Source organism: Saccoglossus kowalevskii, chromosome 10 (assembly GCF_978046115.1).
Source record: "Saccoglossus kowalevskii chromosome 10, keSacKowa6.1, whole genome shotgun sequence".
Taxonomy (NCBI): Eukaryota; Metazoa; Hemichordata; class Enteropneusta; family Harrimaniidae; genus Saccoglossus; species Saccoglossus kowalevskii.
This window is the reverse complement of record NC_140650.1, coordinates 4,996,698-5,012,263: the sequence shown is the minus strand read 5'-3', so window position 1 is coordinate 5,012,263 and position 15,566 is coordinate 4,996,698. Positions and strand designations below refer to the sequence as shown.

Sequence of the window (15,566 nt, the reverse complement as noted above, 5' to 3'; positions counted from 1 at the left end):
TCGCCTTTTATGTTGAAAACAAAAGCTCTCATTGACATCGCAGTTCGACCCGACCCCCGCCCGTCGCATACAGTATAATTCAAACACGCACGCCTTCCAACAGATTTCCATTTCGCATTGTCCTTGGGTGCCACATAGTTGTACGTCAGGGCCCACCACTAGCTGTTTTACTGTACCCCGGCTAAGGCATGTCTAAGAAAATCAGAGTTCCGTCAGAAGTTTCAAGAAAGCCACTCAGAGTATATCTGTAATGCCCGTTTCTTCATTACATCGACCGAAATCGCAGTTTTTGTCACGGTTTTCGGCGCGAATCACTTCTTGGGAAACTATACATGACTGTTTCGTCAACTGATTAGCATTTCATGTTAATTTCATGGCATATTTACATCTCAACTGAAGCCGTCCCCGGAGTAAAATCCCGAATACTAACAAGATAGTAGCGAACGCCGTTCGATGTCTTTGTTCACACACGCTCTTCTTGTGTACGCTGCCTTGAAGTACCACGATCACTGCCTGGAAATGAATCTCCTCGCACCCAATTAAAATCAATAAAAACGAAACTTCGGTTCAGAAAACTTTTGTGACAACAGTCATCCTTGGACAATAGAACGAACCACGATGAACACATTGGATATGTATATGCATGTCTACACGTGCGAAACAAATCGTACTGAAGACTGTTAGATGGCTATGGCTAGATGATTTCTAACTCATCCTAACGTTCATATTCCTCGAGGCCGCGTTTACTTGCACGTGACAAATTAATTTACTTTAGTTTGATATAATTCAATACAACGATAGTTTTATTGCATTTTCTGAATTTCAATTATAACACTGTAACAGTTGAAAGTGCGAACATTATTAAAATTCAAAATCTTTAGCCACTGAGAATACGCACTACATCGAATAAACGGCGAATATTTGGTCTTTTCTGGTTGAATGTGTTGATATGAAATATGACAATGCCATGTTCATATCATCGACACTCCACTCAGTTTTTTGTTGATAGTTTTTATCTTGTAATTGGTTTAATTTAATCGTCTCAGGTAATTCGTTTCTCTGTGACATCGTACCCGCTTTGATGCCGTCCTACACTTTAGATCCATACCAATTTAGAATCTAACTTCGTGAGTTGAAATATAAACAAGGGGTAATGGGCAGTGATTTATTCTGTAAGTGGGGATTACCCGCCTTGTAAATGGAAACGCCGCCTATATGCACTGTCGCACAGTCTGTTACGTTTTGTCGTCTGTAAGCAATTCGCCATGAAAATCAGACTCGGATTGTATCCAGTATTCGCGAATTCAAATATCTTCGAGCAGCTATATTATTAATTTGGTTTTCGTAAAATAATATTACCCCGATGACCCAGTTGTCTAAGTGTTGAATAGAGGTTGGCGACTCTTACCTGTCGAATTGTGATAGACATACTTTACCGGGAACTATGAGAGGCAGTCTGTCGGCGAGTCTATGGCCAACCCATATACGTATGTACGACAAAACGTTCATTGAAAGCATGAAGCTCCCTAACCGCCACTCAGGCGAGCACACAATCTGTTCCACTATCGGCGAGTGTGAATTTCAACACGTATAAAAATATGCTATTAATTTTTTATTCATATAACAAGAGCACAGTTCGATGAATATATATCAATCGGTTTTTTTTACTTAAATATGAAAGAGAGAACAAGAGTGGCACATTTTGATTGTTAGTTTTAACTGTGAACAAATCACGTTTTCTTTTTTAATTCTCAAAAAAATAAACTGGTTCATATTCTGAAACATACAGCACAATAAACAACAGTTATTCCACGAAATTGTCGTGACAATTAGTAGCAAGGGTTTGTTGTATAGACCACAATAAGTGAGACCGGTTTTAATCGTCTCTGGGTCGACTAAATAATATGGTATCACTGACTTTCAGTATCTTTGCTCGTATGTAAAATGTGTAAAAGCTGTCATTTTTATAAGTGCGATTATTAGTGGGTCAGCAAATACTTTTTTTTTGCAGTTGCACTTATGCCATTTTCCCGTTAAATCTGTTAGCGAACTGTATTTATGACGTCATTTTGCGACAATATGAGACTTATAGACGTTTATGAATAGATGATTTAATGATACCTTTTAGAGAAAGCGTCATATTTTGTAGTAGCTGGATAGTTCAATTCTCAGTATAGCGGATTTGAATAGAATACACGTGGAAATTGAATGTTATTTAAACCACTACCACAGCATTCATCATACAAGGCAGTATTTTTGAAAATCGTACAGAAATTCATTTTTTTTGTTTTTGAAGTTTGGGGCTGACTGAGAAAGAAATAAACACAATAAAATAGTATATCACATATACAATACCAGTGGGAAGGAATGCTTATGATCGTTGGCACCGTGGCTCGAAAAGTATCCAACAATATGAAAAAAGAGTGACACTTCAAAGGTACACATATAATACTCCGAGGTAAATTGCAGAACAAGATGCTACAACAAGTGACTGGAAAACTTCATTCGTTTATATTTAAACAGTATGGTAAAAAGATGAAAGTGAATTATTAACTGTGTAAAAAAAAAGTCGGAGTAAATCTAGAAGAAGAGTTAGGCGAATCTAATCACAGCGATTGTATACCAGATTTCACTGGCAATACGGGTTGATATGGTCATTCTCGTGTTTCCTCACTACCCAAACACTTCCTGTGGCTTTTAAAACTTTAATTAATTTTGTATATAGAGATATAATAATGATGTCTGCTCCCTGTCTGTCCGTCCCATCTCAACACACCTGCTCATTTCGCCGCTCTTTATCTCCGCCGCATAAATGAACTCACTTCATACACTGAATAACTGGCACATGTTTGCAGGTTGAGTAATAATATAAAACCCGAAAGACATCCATCTTGGTGTCGCAATGCATTGTGGGAAAATCTTCGCATATCATCAAAATGACATCGTGCACTTGAATTTGGTCCGTCATAGTAGACCACGATGCACTACAATCAGTCCAGAAAATCCAGTCTGGGAAATGGCTTTGGAAATAACAAAATAAAACTAGATAATTTAAAACGCGTTGATAACTTTCTAATATTCTCGCTAATGTCACTAATAAAAATACAACGAGTGGTGATTCGCAACTGATAAATACATAAGTGAATGTTGTTGTTTTTCAGATATATTTATATTAAATTGGTTTAGGAATTGTTGCCTAGGATACCACGATATATTTGTTCTGAGCATGCAAAGCGCCAACATGAAATACGTTCGTTTCATATTTGTACTTAACGTTAGTAGGAACTATGATGTAACGTTGACGTTGACAATGCATAAGACGTCGAATTTGAGAAATCAAGTTGTTGAATACCAACAAAGCAGAAAAAAGGTGTTTTCACAGGACATCTATCGCTGGCTTTCCCATATGTATTATGAAGTACTGACGGAGTGGGGAGACTATAGCACGTCTTTAGATCTTGTTGAGATCATTCAGATTACATGTCTACAATGGTTTTCTTTTTTGCATTCTTAGTTTCGCGATAAAGACAAACATTGGTCGCGTGGCTCATGGTCAACACCTTACATGTATGTGCATCGATTCATCGGACCCCAGTGCGTCCGATTGGCACGTGATTTTGTACAAACATGAATGTCTGTATTTCAAGTGGACGCAGAAACAACTGTATTTAAACTGGCATATTTTATGATTCTTTAAACGATATTTGATTCCGCCCATGAAGTAACTGTTAATGTATATCTAAAACACTGTCGCCGCGACTCAACGTCGATGTTTCAGCACTCGACCATCAGCCAGTCTCGACGCCATTCACCTGAACGGAGACACTGTCATGTCGTTTTTTATGATATATCAACATTTTAAACAACGATTAAACCTGTCCAATGGCACCAGCAATGTTGATAGGCCTCACGGCGTGGCTGTTATAGGTTAGCAACTTAAGTATGGAGAATAACCAAGACAAATCAATGACCACTTCAAAATAAACTTCATAATGTCTCGCATTGATTAGACCGGGACACACTCAAAAGCGGGCAATAAGTCAAAAGATAACAGACACGGTGCTACATCGTACAAATGCTTGCACACGTCTGCCTTATGCGAGGTGCAAAATAAAATGGCACGAAAATCATGTCGACAAATTTACGGTACACGTGTTGTGGTAGTAAACACACCTGAATATCAAAGCTATATGCGATCCCGTAATGGAATCTTACTTTTATATGCGTTAATAAACTATATGGCGAGTTTTACCGAGACTAACGGGAAGTGTGTCTTTGTTTTATTTCTATAAAGTTTCAATAGATAATATAAGTGTAAATGATGATGATTTGCTTAATACTTGTAATTAAATTTAATACAGTTAGAGTTAATCTTACCGACAATCCCCTATCAGCGGATACGAGGATTATCACAAACTACCAGTGCCGTCAAATAACAAGTCAGTGCCTCGTTAAACGCTATATAAGCTTTCAATTTGGTGAGAAGGAGATCGAAATAGAAATGTCAACAATGTTCACGACATCGTGTGTAGACTTGAGTCTAGATTAAGTCCATGAATAATTTAACTATTTTAAATCTCACAGAAACTGATGTATTTTGTCTTTCATTTTTAATTCATATTGCCGCTAATAACGTTTTGGTGGGGTTTTTAGAGGACGATGATGATTAAGAAAGCGAGACACGCTATATAACAACTTAGCGATTGGTTAGGGATGAATCATGGTGGAATAAGTTACAATTTGGGGATTCCAGGGAAGGCCTTTATTCATTTCTGTTGGACTCTTGTCCTTAGCCAGGTAATTATTGTGGAATCTCTTCCATCAACGTTCAAACGTCAATTGCACCACGACATCTGGTTCAAGTTTACCACGTCGCGTCAATATTAAATCAGATACTTTATGGAGCAGAAAAGATACAATAAATCAGATTTAAGTACACGTCCCGCTACGGTTGAGCTGGCTGCAGCATAATTGTTGCACTAGTAGCCTTGCCTTAAATTGAGATTAAATGGAGAGTGGTGAAAGGCTGCAACTCCGCCCTGTGTGTTGCATGTCTCGCAGTGTTAGACGCGACTCTCAAGCACACACGCGTACAGTGGTTGTATTGCTTCATGATATTCACAAGAACGGACTTCCCTTAGGGCATTCTGCCGTTCATGTGTAACAAATAGAAGCCGTAATAAATTCCTCGTATATCCCGAATCTTTCAGTTATTTTTTATTAATTTAAAAAAAAAAAAAAGATTTCTCATGGTAAGGCAACGATTGGAGAAACGGTATCGTAGGAACAAACCCGTGACATAATTGCATAAGCCGTGGCAGACAAGGAGGTAGGCTAGGCCCATCAGGTGAACCGATGGAAACATTCTGGGTAGCCGTCCTGGTGCCACTTGGTCGCGTCATTACGTGTCCTCCAGTCAAATTGGTTGGCTTCAAGTGGGATCAGGGCTGATGTCTGTTTCCATTCAAGCTGTGTTTAACTGCGACTCTGTCTGCGGAGAGGCGTGGGAGTTTGGACGTACTATTCGAACCGCAGACATCACTGTGCGCCCCTCATCATAGCAGTGCTTGACCGTAGCTACTTGACCAGTGCACACGACCTGGACCTTCGATAAGATTACGCAAAATTATCACTGTGCCCAAATGCTACCCGGAGACTGACACACAGAAAGCCTAGACACATTGCCAGTCAAACAGTTGACAAATTTCAACCATGCACGTCTGCCTCGGTATTTGGAACTGATAACAACTCTTTAAACGTCGTATAACCGTCGTGAACGTCGTAAATATGGATACACAATCAAAGTCCATTCGTACTTATGAATCAAACGTGAAGCAATTACCCGCAAACTTTGAAGGGCCCAGTAATTAAAATTAGAGCTTAGACCTTTGTAAATATTTAAAGGCAGTAAACGTGAAATAAAAGAATATTCCCCGATTGCTCAGGTTGTGCTCGGCACACATTCCATGTGCATCCACCTTGTTTGGTAATATTGTTTATTTCCGTATTCTAATTTTCAAGTGTACGGCTTGCTGACATAGTTTGTTTGCTATCAAGCGACACGCACTTCATAGTCTGTTAATGAAACCCCACACGCAATATAACGACTGTACCTCACCTCACTGTATACCTGTCAATACTTAGTAACATCCGCGAAAATTTCAAGTGCTCTGGGTCGCGTTTTTGTGGCTTTATTTGGCGACTGGCTTGTTGACTTTGCTAGGCCTTTGTACAAAAACCGATGACTGACTAATCAATAGTGGATGGGCAGCCAACTCAGCCAACTGACACTTCTATAATACAGCCGCAAATCTGGATCGTTTAACCCTTACCTAGTCAAGTCAAAGTAAAAGTACATGGGGCTGGCGGGATAAGGTTAAGGTACTTTAAACATGATAAATTGTCTTCCAGAAAGGCAACGTCCAAGATGACTGCTAGAGCCAGTGAAGCTAGCAGACGTGATCCACGGTAGGTTGTCTCGTACACGTGTCGGTTGCAACAACTAAGGGTTATTGGTGAAAATATGGCATCGACGGCTTATGCCAAACAGTGCATAACTTTAGATAAAGGTAATATCCAGGATATGTAACCCCCTGAACAAACAATTCAATCAAATATCTTGTAAGTCAGTTATAGCTACTAACAACCCCCCCCCCCCCAACAACAAATTACTGAACTAACCAACACGGTTTTGTACACATCCAGTAGTGAGGGTATATGTTCACGGATTTTTAATATCAAAACATTATTCACAAAACAGAGTTGGCGATATAGAAAATGACACAAAGTATAATGAAGCAAAGTATAACGGGTATAATTTATTGTTATCTGCTTACAAACTCCTAAGTGGTAAGTGGTTAAAATTCCCTTCCATCCACTCTTTAAAGTACACTCTTACAGTGTATAACACACATAAGTACATACCCTCATTAACAATTAACTATAGTTTCTAATTATAGTTTGGGTGTATTTGATTGAATTTTAGGTTTCTGTGTCCTTTTGTTTGAGCTTAGCTTCGTCCCTTCGTCCCAGGACAGACAGACATGCAAAGCATTTTAAATATTCCTCTGGTTGCTTTGGATAACATACTGTTTTCTGTGACTTTTTCTACTGTTACGTGTCAATGAACATACCACCTTGACCATACGTTTATAATATTTTGTGACGTGTGTGCATTTTTGGAGGTTGTGCTCTGATCGAAAGGTTCAGCAGTGAGTCATATTTTGCAAGGTATTAACATGCTGCATATCACCTTTATGATAAATATACAACGGTCGAAACAGACAGAACGTATGATTGGATAAAAGTTTATGAATATAACCATATATGGATAAGGTATTACGTCACACCAATGCCGTAGCATAGAGTCATGCTCAAACACGGTTGGTGCCAATTATTTATTCTTGATCTAATAACATAGGCAAATATCGAAGTCGAAAACAATTCAACTTGAAGAAAATACACGCCAACGTGGCGTATATACCTTAGACATATTATGTATGACCGCCGCCCGGAAAGTTTAAGTATCTCAGATTTTAGGTATCGCCAGCTGCTGGGAGAATCACAAGTAAAAGCATGTCCTAAGTTCGGGTTATTGTTTCAGATCAAACTGCAGTAAACGTAGTTGCAGTTTCAATACAATCGATTAATTACAGTGAGTGACCATCGTACGATAGGTGTGCGGCATGTATGATGTAAATACATGGCTAGTATCGTTCCAGGCCATGAATATAAGCTTGTATGCGAGGATTGTTAAGAAGCAATTAACGGGTAGTTGCGATCACAGACCGTGCATATAGATCAAACATGAACGATGATGTACCATAAAAAGGGCATAAAACATAAGTTTGCTTTAAGGAAGTTTCATGTATTTTTAAAACAGTCTGCCGACATTTTCAACTAATCGTTGAGTACCGGAAATAACTAATGAGTTCGGTTTTAATAAAGTTTTGTAGTTGAGGAAATTTTGATGTGCACTAATATTTGTGAAAAGCAGAACGATCGATAGGAAATTGCCAAAGAAATTGTCATTCTGAGGGTGATTTACAGTTGGCGCATGTACAAGTACGGAGGTATTACATGTGCACTGGTTGAACGGCCCGGAAATTGCTACAATATATAAATAATGTTAGTAGGTATATACGCTACCTTTAGTGGCGATTCCAAATGAAAAAATCACGACTTTTGATATAAATAATGTTTATATATAAGAAGACACTGATTACATGTGTTTGTTTTCATTGTATCATCATGGTATCTTTTTGTTTTGGTATATTGCTTACCGCATACGAGTTACGTATATTCAGCGTTGAAAGGTTAAGTGAAGTTGGCAAACAGAAACCCATACCGCACATATGGCAACACGCTAGCACTAACTTCGCTGACACCCTATCGGGAAACACCTTAAATATCATATCCGCAAGGCCTAACATTTTATAGTAACGTGACAAAATATATCAAGACGGAAATAAAATTCACTCATAAGTATGTGTGTGTACCAGTTAAGTTAACCATGGAAAGTTGTACTACCTTCTAAGGGTTAACAGACTTGGATCAAAATATTTGTTATTCGCAACAAAGTTAACTGCCTATAAATGGTTGGATTTAGATACTATAAACTGGAAATAGCTGTAACAAACGAACGGTTATTAGTTAATCTACCGTTTATTCAGAAAGCTTTCAAGAGTTGTTCACAGGATGGACAGGAAAATCATTTATTTTCTAAACGGACACAATGCCATTAATTTTAAGAGGCATTGTATTATGACAGACTTAGCGAGCCATGTATGAATAACTGCACGGAACGAGGCCGTCCATCAGGTGATCGCACTTAGGCAGCAGTACGCCAAGGTGGAGGGGGTAGTAACCGAAGATTGCAAGTAAACCATCGAAACTTAACTTGTACACTGGACTTATGCGAAAGATATTTTGTGACAATTTACCCAACTTGCGCAGAATTTATGTATTCGTAATAGTTACAACAAAGATGCGAGGTGTCAGTCAGTGTGGGTGTGGGCGGGAATAACGGGCAGGTATTCTGTAGAACACGATATACACATGCATATCAGTGGTATAAATGAAATCGTACATTGATTTGTGTTGACAGGGTTTATATATTCCACTTTTTGTTGTTTTGTTGTCTGGCGTACCCTTCGTTCAGGCCACAGATAGCATCCACGGCAAATGGCTAAACACATTGGCAAAATGGAAACTTGACTGGAGCCCTTGCACGTTCTAATTTATAAGGGACAAAAGTGGAGCTTCAATAAAGGTTCCAAGATAACGATAACGACTAGTAAACTGATTGAAAAATGATCGTATGTATCTCTTTGATATAACATCGCCAGTTGCACTGAAGACGACATAGCTAAAAGCAGATATGCACGATGATTGAATTGTGATGATGTAACAGCGCGTATATGATATGACAGCACTTAATACAATAAATCACCGGCAAGATGATGTGATGCTTACTAGTAGTAAAAAAAGTCGTGTTCTGTAACACAGATATTTACTACCCAGTCAATATCACCAACTCATTCAATTATCTCTAGTTCCACTAAAAAATCGAAGCACTTTTAACTTAAAGTGGACACAGAGTGTGTAGAAGAAGGAGTATGCTACCAGAGTTAAATTACGGAGCTTAATAGATTTGATTTTTAAATTTTAGTGTTCGTTGTTTGATTTTCATGAATGTTGTAAATTTCCGTAATCGACCCAGCAATGGCATTGCAGCATATTTCGCGACATCGCAAAGGCGGCTAATTTCGAAAAACTCGACAAGGATCGAACGGATCGACAAAATGACTGTGGTGAATGGGCAACACAATTAGATTGAGTGAATGTTGTAAAGTGATGTTCATAACTGCGCTGATTTGAGAGAAAACAGCGAATTACGCTCGAATTCATTGATATTGTAAATGCAAGAAAACAAACGTGTCACCGAAACATCGAATGTATGATGATGTTTTCATACGCGTGCCAAAACGCAATTACAGAATAAATTGGTGATTTGAAAGAAACAAATAGATTTGTTCATATTCTGCAGTAACCTATTCTGGTGTTTTTTTGAGAATGGGGAGCTTAATAAATTAATTTGCATTATCTACCAATAACTTAATAAATCGACTGTAATTATAACGTATTACACTTGGACTTGCATTTACGATGTAAATTCTGTACCACTGATAAAATTTATCTCAATTTTTTGGCTGAAAACTTTGGACCCTGTGCTGATCAACGCCGCCATTCTGTTCACACCAGCTCCTTTCAGTTAATAACACGTGGTCTATTCTATTCATGCCACCAGACACGTACAACAAGCACGACATTGAAGTAAATTAATTTAACCTATCACTAATCAATTGAAAATGTGAGATTTAACGAGATCATTTCACGATTTAAAAAAAACTCGAGAATAAAACACCCACAATTTGATCCAATTAATTAGGAATCGAAAACAATTCAGTCGCTGCCACTCCAGTGAGCGAACTGCGCAGTGTTGACATAACAGTGGATTGCGTCAATTTCCCTTCAATTGGGGTCGAGCAGATTCGTGGAAAGCACTTCCATAAAGCGGAATGCGCATGGATTTGCAGTCAAATAAGCGTAGGTGGTTTTAAAGTAGTGCAGATGTATCATCAACAGACGGCATGAGACGAACAGAGCGTAGTAATATAAAAACAGCCGTAAATGATTGGACCGGTGGCCGGTATAAATGATAACAAAGTATTCTGTTAGGCTGCCTGTTTTAATAAGTTAACTTAATCAATTTAGTGGTTAAAATACTTTGTAGTAATTCCATTAAAAGTCAATATAATTGTGATAAAACATACCACCTTATATTGGATTATCGTCGCCATGGCAGCCACATTTCGGTTCTTTTCTTCCCCGCTGATCCTAACTTGGGTTATGTGATTATTATACGGGCTGGCAGCCTGGCATCTGTTACGAGGTGTGTGACAAGCAAAGTGTGAACTCAAACAGAGTGTTTAAACGAACACATGGCGTCCCGTTCGAAAAAATTATCCCCAATAAAGCGATATAATTATTGTCGAAATGATCGTACATTGGAAAACACTCATCGTTAAAACAGCGTTCACTTCTACTACTCCGGGAAAACGATTCATCAGTTGCACGGATAATTCAGAAACTAACCTCTTTTAAAAAGAAAACAAAAACGTTCTATTGTAATTCGTTGGATGGGATTAGTTCCTATAAGTATATATATATATATATTATTTACATTCTTATAGGTTTAAAAAAATGCATGGACAAAATGAACCAATACTGCCCCGATACAACAGCCAGAGGGGTCACGACCCGTAACATCACACCGAGATAACACAGAACACACAATTGAATGCAATGATGATTTTATTGATTAATATTGTATTAATTTTAATAAAAATGTACCTGTTTTTTTGACACTACAGAGTAGTTAAACAACGCCTAACTACAAATCGTACCCTCATGACTTGTCAATTAGGTATTCTCATATTAGACTACGAACAATCAATGTAATAATAAATAAAATATGACATTAACATGAACTGACAGAAAAGTTATAATCATGTTAGTATAGATTGGTGCAGTTAAAGCAGCTAACTACACAATATTAAAACACACCATGGGGGCCAACTTGAAGACAACCAAGTTATAATGAACACCTCTTTCTTGCCACTAGAGGGCTTTCTACACACTGACTTGAAAGCTGATGATACATCACTAATACTAAATTATAATTTTTCTACAAAATTTTCACTCATTAGAAAAACATGGAAATGACAAAAATGTTGACAAATAATAGCTATGTGAACAAACTGAAAACAAAACATTTTACAATAATTTAAAGACAAGAGGCTGGGCTGGAGAGCATACACTTCACAAAACTAATTTATGTTTGCGGCACAGGCACACCACAGAAACACAGAAATAGCGTGAATCAATGTGGATTTTTCGTTACTGAGAAATTTGCAAGTACACTATGATCTGAGTTGAGGCCACACATAATGAGTATTACGTTTCTATCCTCACACATTATCATTTTGTACATGCTTTAGTATGCACAATTAACATTCTTTGTGGATATTTATAAAAAACAAAACAAACTCAATTAATTATCATTGTGTAGCGAAAAGACAATCAATTCTATGAATGAAACAAGTCATTAGTTAACTATTTCACCAAGAATATTCAGAAAACATTGGAAAAAGTAAAATTAATACATATAAGAGAGGGATAACTAAAAATCCCATCAAAGTTGTTTTTCTATTAGTCGTACATTTAGATAAAATATTAGATCAGATAAAATATTAGAAAGCCCAATTAAAGTCTCTCATCCATCCTTTGACTGGAGCACAAATACTACATTCACATGTCTTCAATTTAATAACAGGGGAACTTAACACAAATTTGGTTATCACCACAGAAAGCTGAATAGTAAACAAGAAACAAACAAACAAACATGCATACACTCCCTAAATAAGTTAAGTAGAGCAACACAAATACGAGATTAAAACTCCCATCTACTTGAGATAAAATTATAAATTATTATATTCTGAAAATAGATAATACACTGTAAAATAAATGTCTAACATATTAATATATAAATACTACTAATATATTGCAAACTTAAGTGATAAAATGAAGAGTTTGTAGAATATTTGCACTATTTAATTATACCTGTACCTGACCATATATGGGCATAAACTGTCATGATGTAAGTGATGTAATTCAAGATATATGTAAATGACATCACCAGGCATGAATTCTATCAGAAATTGGCAATGCCAACTTCAGACAAAAGCAATTTAATTTTAAAATGACTGACCCATTTTTTAAAAAATCCGATATTAAACAAAAAAGTATTTTTATTTGGACTAGCTCTTGTCAATAAGAAATCATTTTTTGTTATGTGCAAGTTCCAGTAAGCATGACTGAATTCTGAGGGATGGCAGTGAAAGTATGGTTATATACCACATTATATAACCAACTATTTGAAGCTGTACTCTACGTTTAGTTAAAACCAGTAAGATTTGACCTTTTACCTCATTGCCTGTATCCACAAAATTAAAAAAACTGACAATTCAATACATTATTATTTATATAGATAAAAACAGTATGAGGAAATTTAAAACAAAATTAGTTAAAATTCATATAAATGGAAAGGAAATTTAAAACTATTCAATTAAAAATTATTAATTACAATTAAATATGAAAGAAACTAATAAATACTGATAATAAAAAATAAATGGAAGCCATACACATAAAGAGGTCAGAGGTCAGGGGAGAAGATCTCAAACCAAAAATAATGTAAACTTATCATAAGATATTATTTGGCAAGGGACAAATGATAAAACAAAACATGTGTTTATTAGTATTAGACATGTTCGATTAGATCAATTTCACTCCTTAATATATACCTCAATAGGAATATGTGGTAAAGCAGTAAGACTTCTACAAAGACCTGATGAATCATAGTGTATGGCTTACAGTGAGTGCTGTACAATTTAGTACATTGTATCTCTTCATAAGATATATTTGCTGAGCTGTTCTCATGAACCACATTTCAGGTCATTGTTTTATCCTATTCGACATGGGAACCATTGTGGTATATACAATGCATGTTAAAATACATTTTTGTTTACACCAGCACACTTTAATATTCAGCAAATAGGAAAACAAAAGGTTGTCACAGCATTCACTTTTCATATGCAATTGTAGAAAGATGAACATTGACTTTATTTGAATTACATGATGCATTTGAAATAGTTTTAATAGCTTGATGACTGCTCCTCGACCTCATGTTGACCTTTGGCTGCTCATTGACCTCATATCTTGAACTCTGACCCTCTTCTTCTACAGACGATTAAGTGCCACTAGACTGAAGTTTCTCGATATATAATAGGGGCTGGAATATTATTAATATTTTTGTGTTTATAGGGAACATAATACGAGACTCCTGCAAAGAAACATAAATAGATAACATTTACTGAATTGATTAACACCACATGATAATGCTTGGTATATACAATAGTCATTGTTTAGGGTTATACAAGTGTTGGTATATACAATAGTCATTGTTTAGGGTTATACAAGTCTTGGTATATACAATAGTCATTGTTTAGGGTTATACTAGTCTTGGTATATACAATAGTCATTGTTTAGGGTTATACAAGTCTTGGTATATACAATAGTCATTGTTTAGGGTTATACTAGTCTTGGTATATACAATAGTCATTGTTTAGGGTTATACAAGTCTTGGTACATACATTAGTCATTGTTTAGGGTTATACTAGTCTTGGTATATACAATAGTCATTGTTTAGGGTTATACAAGTGTTGGTATATATAATAGTCATTGTTTAGGGTTATACTAGTCTTGGTATAAACAATAGTAAGTGTTTAGGGTTATACTAGTCTTGGTATATACAATAGTCATTGTTTAGGGTTATACAAGTGTTGGTATATATAATAGCCATTGTTTAGGATTAAACAAGTGTTGGTATATATAATAGTCATTGTTTAGGATTATACTAGTCTTGGTATATACAATAGTCATTGTTTAGGGTTATACAAGTGTTGGTATATATAATAGCCATTGTTTAGGGTTATACAAGTGTTGGTATATACAATAGTCATTGTTTAGGGTTATACTAGTCTTGGTATATACAATAGTCATTGTTTAGGGTTATACAAGTGTTGGTATATACAATAGTCATTGTTTAGGGATATACAAGTCATGGTATATACAATAGTCATTGTTTAGGGTTATACAAGTGTTGGTATATATAATAGGCATTGTTTAGGGTTATACAAGTCTTGGTATATACAATAGTCATTGTTTAGGGATATACAAGTCATGGTATATACAATAGTCATTGTTTAGGGATATACAAGTCTTGGTATATACAATAGTCATTGTTTAGGGATATACAAGTCATGGTATATACAATAGTCATTGTTTAGGGTTATACTAGTCTTGGTATATACAATAGTCATTGTTTAGGGTTATACAAGTCTTGGTATATATAATAGTCATTGTTTAGGGTTATACTAATGTTGGTATATGCAATAGTCATTGTTTAGGGTTATACAAGTGTTGGTATATACAATAGTCATTGTTTAGGGTTATACTAGTCTTGGCATATACAATAATCATTGTTTAGGGTTATACAAGTGTTGGTATATACAATAGTCATTGTTTAGGGTTATACAAGTCTTGGTATATACAATAGTCATTGTTTAGGGTTATACTAGTCTTGGTATATACAATAGTCATTGTTTAGGGTTATACAAGTCTTGGTATATACAATAGTCATTGTTTAGAGTTATACTAGTCTTGGTATATACAATAGTCATTGTTTAGGGTTATACAAGTGTTGGTATATATAATAGTCATTGTTTAGGGTTATACTAGTCTTGGTATATACAATAGTCATTGTTTAGGGTTATACAAGTGTTGGTATATATAATAGCCATTGTTTAGGGTTATACTAGTCTTGGTATAAACAATAGTAATTGTTTAGGGTTATACTAGTCTTGGTATATACAATAGTCATTGTT

The 15,566-nt window shown here is 36.0% G+C and overlaps 1 protein-coding gene across 4 annotated transcripts in view; it reads right to left on the bottom strand.

Moving 5' to 3' along the window:
* Positions 1–11,358: 11,358 nt before the first annotated feature.
* The window catches only part of LOC100377226 (inositol polyphosphate-5-phosphatase A-like), a 105,125-nt gene continuing 100,917 nt past the window's right edge, over positions 11,359–15,566 (bottom strand). For 3 of the 4 annotated variants that reach the window (XM_085504169.1, XM_085504171.1, XM_085504168.1), the window contains one exon: positions 11,359–13,963. Coding sequence is in view for 2 of the 4 variants with exons in the window: in XM_085504168.1 (XP_085360294.1) it covers positions 13,881–13,963 (83 nt within the window). In the remaining 2 variants the exon portion in view is untranslated. The remainder of the gene's footprint in view (positions 13,964–15,566) is intronic. The other variant, XM_006816211.3, reaches the window with a different exon arrangement.